General features: G+C 39.9%; 1 protein-coding gene across 1 annotated transcript in view; it reads right to left on the reverse strand.

Moving 5' to 3' along the window:
• Nucleotides 1-9,519, reverse strand: part of LOC308293026 (venom phosphodiesterase CdcPDE) — a gene marked incomplete at both ends in the record, with an annotated part of 41,603 nt that overhangs the window by 28,631 nt on the left and 3,453 nt on the right. Inside the window, 4 exons of the mRNA XM_080735456.1 lie at nt 2,960-3,057; nt 3,673-3,733; nt 4,256-4,381; nt 8,174-8,308. Coding sequence (XP_080591582.1) covers nt 2,960-3,057; nt 3,673-3,733; nt 4,256-4,381; nt 8,174-8,308 — 420 coding nt within the window. The remainder of the gene's footprint in view (nt 1-2,959; nt 3,058-3,672; nt 3,734-4,255; nt 4,382-8,173; nt 8,309-9,519) is intronic.

A 9,519-nucleotide genomic window follows, 5' to 3' on the forward strand; every position in this document is an offset into this window, starting at 1 on the left:
AATCATAATTTTAACATTTTCGCCTATAATGACATGCCATAGGTATCAGAGGCTACATTTTAAAGGCAATGCTCAGCGTTGAATGTTAGCTGGAGGTAGAAAGAATGAAACAGCAGGGCATTGAATTGTGAATTGATTTATTCCAAGTCGCACCGTTTTTAAGTATTTAGGATTACTCCAATATACCTTTAAAGGACCTACACCATGAATTTTCACTTTTTCTATTTTAAAACCTTTTTTTGGGGTCCCACTGGCACCTTCTATCCTCACAAAGTCCTATTTCTGACCGTTGTGTCTTTCTCTGGTTTTGGGCAGACAGAGATGAAAAGCTTTCCACGGGTTCTCAGAACAGTGCTGTTCTGAGAGTTGACGAGAGTGACGTCACTCTCGGATTCCCGTTTTTTTTTCAGAGTAAAAAAAAAAAAAAATTCAAAAAAAATTTTTTTTTCAAAACTTTTTTTTTCAAAAAAATGCAATGCAGTCAAAAAAAATTTTTTTCAAAAACTTTTTTTTTCAAAAACTTTTTTTTCAAAAAACTTTTTTTTTTCAAAAAACTTTTTTTCAAAAACTTTTTTTTTTCAAAAAACTTTTTTTTTCAAAAACTTTTTTTTTTTTCAAAAAACTTTTTTTTTTTCAAAAAACTTTTTTTTTTTCAAAAAACTTTTTCTTTTTCAAAAAACTTCTTTTTTTTCTGGAAAAACCCCACTAGATGCGCCCCTGAGCAAACAGAGGCCGTTTTGGTATTGCAGCTGGAGAGCCTCATTATAGTAGAGCTAGAACAAACAAAAAGAATGGTCAGAGTGTTTTTTGAGGGTTAAAACCTGTCTAATGCTGCATTCACACTGCAGATATATAGTTGAACGTTTTGCTTGCTTGGTCAATGTTATCTCAATGGAAACCAGCTTTAAAGATACAGGACATACACAGAACAAAGCTTTGAAAGCTTTAAAGCTGGTTTCCATTGAGATAACATTGACCAAGCAAGCAAAACGTTCAACTATATCTGTAGTGTGAATGCAGCTTAAGACTCAATTTTGAGCATATATTTATACAAAAAATATAGTTTTAAAAGCATGGTGTACGCCCTTTAAAAGGATCCCTGGCTAATACGACAAATATGCCTTAATACATTATAATTGTCCTCTATAACTACAATGTAAAATTAAAAACACCTTAAATATTGTATTTCTTCTGGAAATAGCTAATCTTTAACTCAATAGGGGAAATGCCTGTCGCAAGTTGATGATAAACCATGGTTGGTCTATCCCTATGGAATAAATAAAATTAAAAACTAAAAACACACACACATTTGAAATATTGATTTGATGCTCATATTAACCATAGGAAGTGTTAAGTTTGTTTTTATTTTCACATGCATGCCATAAATTCCATAGGGATAGACCACCCATGGTTTTATGACATCATCAACTTGCGACAGGCATTTTCCCTATTGAGTGAAAGATTAGCTAAAAGAAATAAAATATTTAAGGTGTTTTAAATTTTACATTGTAGTTATAGAGGACAATTATAATGTATTAAGGCATATTTGTCGTATTAGCCAGGGATACCTTTAAGTATTTTGGTTTTAGTATTTTTTATGCTTTTTGTCTCCGCCAGGCCGGAAGGCATGGCTGCGACTATGTTTTGCACCCTGTCTGTCTGTCCGTCCGTCCGTCCGGCGCTGTTGGCCCGGTTGCGCTAAAACTGTGCACACACACTCCCTGGATGCCAATTCAGAACCTCTGCCCCACATTTTTCACATGGGCATATTCTAGCATCACCATAAGGCAGATTTATTTTGACAGTACTCCTACAGATTTTGTCGAAAACCCACGCAAATCGGTAGACATTATCTTTATAGTCATGTGATCAAAATGGATCTGTCCAATTTTCCATATTCCATCCTTATTGACTAAGATTGGCTTCCAAAGTTTGCTGGATTGGTCAGTTTTGAAGAAAAAGTTTTGAAGCAAATCATGAACACAGCTTGTGATTTGTGTAACATTTTGCATGCACATTCCCACCATGGAAGCATTTATTACGTTAAATATTCCCATAACGTACAAAACAAAGTGATTATTATGTTAACAAAGGACAACCCAATCAAAAATAAGTGGCCATATGGGTTTCATCCTGTGATGCTTTCATCCATCATCACAGAGTTGATTACAAACAACACTGAGCTGCACTGATGTGTAGCACATGTGTAACAGTGATTTAAATGTCTGGATTGTGCAGAATCTCTCAATGAACTCCCTCGTGAGAAAGAAAGGTGCTTGAATCCTACAGTGCATCTGGGGTGTTAACCACCTTAAACCCAACTACTTCCTCGACAGCTGGGCCCCAGGGGCTGCTGTTTGATTAATCAATATTATTAGTAACTGCTTTATTGGCCATGTTCCCCAAAATGTTAAAAAGGGTATATACTGTATTGGAAAATGTTACATTTGCCAATTAAGGCCAGATATTTCAACAATTGGAAACAAATGGCCACAAAACCTGCATGTTTATCCAATCATTTTGGGCATAAACGAGAAGCTGAGGGATACATTTATGTCTGATAATGATGTATTGTGCATGTTCAAATCATGTATACTTCAGACCAATTTATCCAATTTAACTTATAGAGCAAACAGATATTATGATGTTCACTTTGTGAATAAATATGACCTCCTACTGTGGCATAAAGGTCAATGAAAGGGTTTGCTTTGGTCTTGGCTAGCAGCAAGCAACTTAGACTGTATTCAACCTCTAAGTTGCAATTCCTTCCACTGACAGCCCTCTTCATGAGACAGAAAAGCCCAATCTTGTATAAAACAAGAGCTATTGCCTTATATGTCCAGCCCCAGAAAATGATAAACTCAGCAATATTGCACCTCTACTTGGGTATAGTCTTTGTCTCTGTAAAGCCTTTGGCTCAGGACGAAGAAAAACAACTACAGTAAAAGTTGCCACTGACTGAGTTTGTCGAGAACAGGGATGAGTTTGCTCCATGTCTGTAGGTATTCTGCCCTCAGGCCATCTAGAGAGATCAGGAGCAGGGGCTGCTGCTTGAAGCTGTGGGTTAAAACAAAAGAAAACTGTCATTACAGTGGATGCCCCTTATCTCTAGTCATCATGCATCTATTCTGAATTAGTCCAGTACTCTTGGATGCAAAAACAACATTTTGGTCAGCCATGCTGATGCAATTCATCATCAGTTAACTTGAGATAAGTTTCTGTAAACTTTTATTAATTAACTTTTCTGTAACCCCAAAAGTCAACTTTTTCTGATTTGACATTATAATGTCCAATCAATATAATGTAAAACTAGACCAGGTCAACCTGGTTGTGCCAGACCCCCTGTCTGTCATCATCATTTATGACATCATGCCTTTTGTAGGCATGTCATCATCATGTCATCATCATATATACCCTTTATATAGAAAACCCGGACAGACCGACATTTGCTTATGTAGGCCTACCCATTTCATGGGTCTGGCAATCAGACAGGATTGGTCATAGGCCTACTTCACGTGACATCACAAGTAATGTAAATGGTAAGACGGAATTCCTTTCCCAGCAGATTCCTCGCGACTGGCGTCAGTGCAACCCCACATGCAACCCCACATGCAATTTCCCAGAATTGCACCTTTCTAGTTTCACTTGTACCACAGAATTATTAATTTTTACCCTGCTGGACATAAGGGTGTTGAGAGGTCTGCACATTCATCCTCCACCCATTCCGTCTCTCCTGCATCAGAAAAAAATCACAAATGGACAAGAGCATGACTAATGTGTTATGCTGCATTCACACTGCAGATATATAGTTGAACGTTTTGCTTGCTTGGTCAATGTTATCTCAATGGAAACCAGCTTTAAAGCTTTCAAAGCTTTGTTCTTTGTGTGTCCTGTATCTTTAAAGCTGGTTTCCATTGAGATAACATTGACCAAGCAAGCAAAACGTTCAACTATATATCTGCAGTGTGAATGCAGCATTAGTGTTGGGGAAAAAAGACAGCAGTATTGATGATAAAATATTTGTTTTATTATGGTTGACCGCATGGTTGCCATGTTTTGAATGTTTTTTATTCATCACCATGGTTATTATCATATTTTGAAGGTTTCTATTACCATGACAGATATGTTTTGAATGTTTTTTATTCATCACCATGGTTATTATCATATTTTGCAGGTTTCTATTAGCATGACAGATATGTTTTGAATGTTTCTATTTGTGCGTGGCAGACATGTTTTATCATTATAGATACGTTACCATGGCAGACATGTTTGTAGTTGGTGCAGCAGTCCCCTGATGCCAGGCAGTCATCAGAACAGTGACACCGGCTCTCGTTCAGTCTCTTCTCTCCACAACGCAGCTTACTGCACTCCCACTGCTGTGCTGAAATACACATCAGCTAGATAAGCCTTAATAGCAATTCATCAATTACAACATTTAAGTATTGTATAATAACCAGTAAGACTTCCTAATCGGGAGCCGTCAGGTCGCATGTATACACGCAGCCTCATGGTGGCACTAGAACAGGGGTATGTGAGAAATCAGAGGCAGAATGTAACGTACTAGAAGTTCGCGGCCCTAGAGATCGCGCCCGCTTTGCGGGCGCTCACAGCTAAATTTATACCCTCCAGAAAAACGCGATTATGCGATCGCAGAATTTCCCGCAATAATCAATAAATGCCGCTGATTATGCGGGGGCTCGCATGATTTCACAATCCCCGCATATTCACCGCATATTTCGCATATTTCCGCGGAAAATATGCGAAATATGCGTCCATCGCTTGATTTCACAATCCCCGCACTTTTTCGCATAAAAGTATAAAGTCATCGCTTCACCATTCAATCACGTTCAGACACAAAACAGAAGCAAAACAATGATGCGCTGTGAAACCCGTGGCTCCTTTGTGTGTGTGTGTGTGTGTGTGTGTGTGTGTGTGTGTGTGTGTGTGTGTGTGTGTGTGTGTGCGCGCGATTGCGTGCACGCTGCACCGTGAGAACTGCAGGCAGACAGAGAGAGAGATGCAGGCATAATGTAGGCTATACGGTATGAGCGTTGGCCCTCGCCAACGTGACGCTAGAATAACACACTCTTCCTCGGTCCTCAAACTTCAAGAAACGACAAATTTGCCTTGATGTAGCCCATTAAGGTAATTAAATTGCAGATATTTGACAGAGGTTTGCTTTTTTGCCTTAAAAATAATGAAAGGCAGTCAAAAGTCTGTTTTGCATTTCTCAATTCACTCAAGGACCCTTAAATTTGTGTTTTGACTACTTTGATGACTACTTAGTGATGTTGTGAGCTTGTAGATTGTCTATTTCCAAATAGCCAGTGTACTGTATATTAAAGTGGTTTAATTAATAGTTATCAATTTTTATTATAATATGTATATATACTGTATATAGGCTATAAATATGTTTTTTAAGTTCCCGCAAATTTCGCATAATTTCGCATTTAATCGCAACTTTCACAAGTTCCCGCATATTTCACATAGTTTCCCATTGTCATCGCATAAATTCACACAAAAACCCCGCATAATTCACCGCATAATCAAGGATTTTTGCCCGCAAAATCAAGGATTTTAGCCCGCATAATCAAGGATTTTTGCCAGCGTTTTTCTGGAGGGTCTATAAATTGCAGCAGTGTTCAGTCCTTTCACACTGCCAGAGAAACATAAGCATATACAGTATTATATATATGCTAATGGAGAAACATAAGCATATACAGTGTACAGTATGCTTATGTGAGAAATATGTTTGCGTCAGCAAAATAAGCAAACTTTCATGATTGCTCCCCCAAAAATCATGTTTTGGTATGAAACGGTTACATTTTGTGCGTTTGTGGCGCTCCCTATTTCTGGGAATTCGTTGAGCATACAACCCTTGATAATTAGGCCCCTCCCACTAACTTTGGAAGCATATGTGTGTATATATATAAACGATATGGACTATGAAGATTGTCACTTGAATATGTTTATTGCTTGGGTCCAGAGAACATGTGTACCAATTTTGGTGAGATTTGGAGGAAATATGTAGAAAAGGAGCAAAAAGTGTGTTTTGAAGAAAATTCTAAATGGCGGAAAATCTATCCAGATGCAAATGGGCATGGCCTATATGGGAACATGTGTCATTACCCAAGGAATCCTGGGGAAAATACATTTAGATTTTCCGGCCTACGGTTCAAGAGTTATAGGGCAAAATGTAAAGTGGGCTGTTATAGCACCACCATGAGGCTGACCGTAATTATTATAAATCTCCGCTCTAAGTTGAAAACTGTAGCCCTTACTGTTTCCGAAATAGAAATACTTGAATCTGATTTTATGCATTTTCGCTCTACAGAGGGATTGCACAAATTGCGAAATAAGCATACAAATACAAACTGTAAATATGCATTTTGAAAACATGACATACTTTATTACTTTACAAACCCCTCAGTTACAGGAAAGCTTGCTCTGTGTTGGCTTGGTGCATGTGTTAAAATAAGGTATGTTAATGCGCAAGAGTGACAGGTAAATGCCACTAATGTAGTTATTGAAGCGAACCACACCGCTAGAGTTCTATATCTATGTATCTATGTGTCTGTCTATCTATGTATGTATCTCTCTAGATACTATTTTAGGCTATACACTACCATTAAGACGGCCTACGGGCGAGTATATATGATTATTCATCATTAACCTATTATTTATTTTATTTTAATTGATTGTTTTATTTTATTTTAATGTAATTTAATAGGAGCTGGTGGAACAGACTCGGTCTGTGTGTCATAGCTATATAAGCATTTTGTGAAACATTTTATTATAATCAATTTACCCCCATTGGTTCCGAATGGGGACCCAAGGAATCAATGTGGGTAAAATGAACTGAATAAGAATTGGATAAATACCAAAACATATTATTGAACTTAAGTGTCCATGGCGTCAATTTGGAAAAAGTCATTTTGGGGGTGAACTACTCCTTTAAGTCTTATTGTGACTTCACTGTCACCTGGGGACCCGGCAGAAATATTTTGGGGACCTCTCTGCGGGTCTCGACCCACAGATTGACACCATTAACCCTCCGTGGAAGGGGGAAGAGAAATAGAATATATGGAGCAGAGATATTTTGGAAAGACTGTTCAAAGTCCCTGACTTTTTAACACACCATTTCACCAGTTTATATATTGACATGTGTCAATTCTTGTTGGCCGTGGCTCGCTCCGCACTGACATGACACAGGTGGGGCTCTCTCTCTCTCTCTCTCTCTCTCTGTCGCTGCATTCTCTTGCTGTCCTCTCTCTCTCTCTCTCCTGCCAAGTCACCATTTCACCAGTTTATATATTGACATGTGTCAATTCTTGTTGGCCGTGGCTCGCTCCGCACTGACATGACACAGGTGGGGCTCTCTCTCTCTCTGTCGCTGCATTCTCTTGCTGTCCTCTCTCTCTCTCTCTCTTGCCGAGTCGTTGCTTCGCGTCGCTGCATTCTCTTGCTGCCTCCCCCCCTCTCTCTCTCATCGCTGCTTGAAGCAAACTGTAACCTGAGACTTTCGTGCTCCACACGGACATGACACACGCGCGGTCTCTCTCTCTCTCTTTTTCGCTCTCTCCCCCTACCCCCTCCCCTCCATTTGTGATGTAAATCGCGTCGCGCTAGTTTGTTGACGCCCATTTGTGATGTAAATCGCGTCAGAGGACAAAATGGATGATGCAATTGCGAATTGTGCAATAAGCATAAAAACACAAACTATACGGTCCTGCAGAGAGACTAAATGTATAAAATGTTGACAGCGCAAAGCGTCCAGGTTAGTCTGTCCTGGTGTGTGTGTTTATGAGTGTTTATGAGAGGTGTTGTCAGATATTGTAAATGTAGATACAGTTTGAAGTGTGTGGAAGTGTGTCTCACCATTGGAATGTTGGTTGCTCGAATGTAGGGATTTGATTTGATTTGATTTGATAGTTTGCCATGCAGCCAAGGAGTGTGAGTGCAAAGTTTGGCATGGATAAGGGCAACAGTGCCAGAGTTAGGTACAAAAGTGTGAAGTGTTGACGCGTTGTGAGCTTGTCGATCTGCTATTTTCTGCGATTGCCTTCCCCACAATAAGGATGCTGGGGTTTAAGTGGTTCAACAAATGACTTAAATAAAAATATTTAAAAAACACTTCTGGTCAACAGTTCAAAGGTAAGAGCAGTGGGCTCACTGGGTTGCAGGCAGATGTCATGGTAGTCATAGCAGCAGTTGTCGTTGGTGCCACACTGCGCGTCACAGCGGCAGCCTGGCCTCTCGTCATCAAAAGGCTGGTAGCAGCGATTCCTACAGGACGTATACGGCACCACTGTAAAACAAAACAAAACAAAACAAAGAGACATGTATTGGCTGCAGTGGCTCAGGAGGTAGAGTGGCCACTTGGGAACCGGAATGTTCCCTGTTCGAACCCGGGCTCCCCCAGAGCTAGTGTCGAAGTGCCCTTGAGCAAGATGCTGAACTGAATTTGCACCCTTTTGCTACCTTTTTTGCCTTCCCAAATACAAAAAGCTAAACAGGGTCTCGAAAGGGGCTATAGGCAGAGTACATGATGCAAAAGGGAAATCTGACCAGTGGCATAGTAGTCCGGCTTTAGAAAGTTGTTGCTTTAGGAAGTTGTTTGTGTAGTTCAACCTTTGGTGTTAATTAGAGTGGAATCCACAAGCATGGTCAATGGTATAATTGAAGGTCAACATTAATATGAACAGTATGAGCAACATGTGGTAGCTGTGTGAATGCACTGTATGTCTGTATGTGCATGTTTGAGTTGGGGGGATATGTACAGCATGGGAGGATGGGGCGAAAACTGCCACAGGTAATCCTTCTATTTAATGAGGTGCAGCACCTGTAATTATTTTTGAGCCAGGGACCGAGACAGTAATACCGTGAATAGTCTATCCATTATAAAATAAGTATGGTATTTTGGCCAAAACCGCAAGGCTGCAAGTTCAAAACCTGACTCCCGCAGATGATACGGTACATACAGTACACACCTGGCACAGGACTAGTAGGTTGGAGCGGTCGAAGGCATTTGCAGGGAGGTGAGTGAGTGAGTTGTGGCTTGAATCATTTGCAGAGAGTGAGCTGTTATCTTAATGAGGCTCAGCTGGTATGAACTTGTTGAGCTGTCATGTGGGCTGGTCAGCTCAGCTAGACACAGTGGTGCATGCATGAGTGACTTAAAAGCCTGGTGCCCCTATTTTGGTCATGTGAACGTTTTCAAATAAATAGAAATCTATTTATTTGTTTGTTTGTTTATCAAAATCTAAAATAGAAGCTCTATGTCGCATTGTGAGCTTGTAGATCAACTGCCAGTAGCCTATTCTTGCATAGACGAAGTAGAAACAAGAACTGCTCTCTGTCGAAGTGCCAACTTGCAATTTGTGCACAAGTAGACCATGAGGTGTGCTCACCACTGGCATCACCACTGGCGATGCCATGAATGCTGGTCCCTCATTGGCTCTTAGTGATGACGTTGCCAGAAATGCTGGTCCCTGATTGGGCTACGGGCTTAAACAATGA

The sequence above is a fragment of the Nannobrachium achirus genome (assembly GCF_963921795.1).
Source record: "Nannobrachium achirus genome assembly, chromosome: 10".
NCBI classification, from domain to species: Eukaryota; Metazoa; Chordata; class Actinopteri; order Myctophiformes; family Myctophidae; genus Nannobrachium; species Nannobrachium achirus.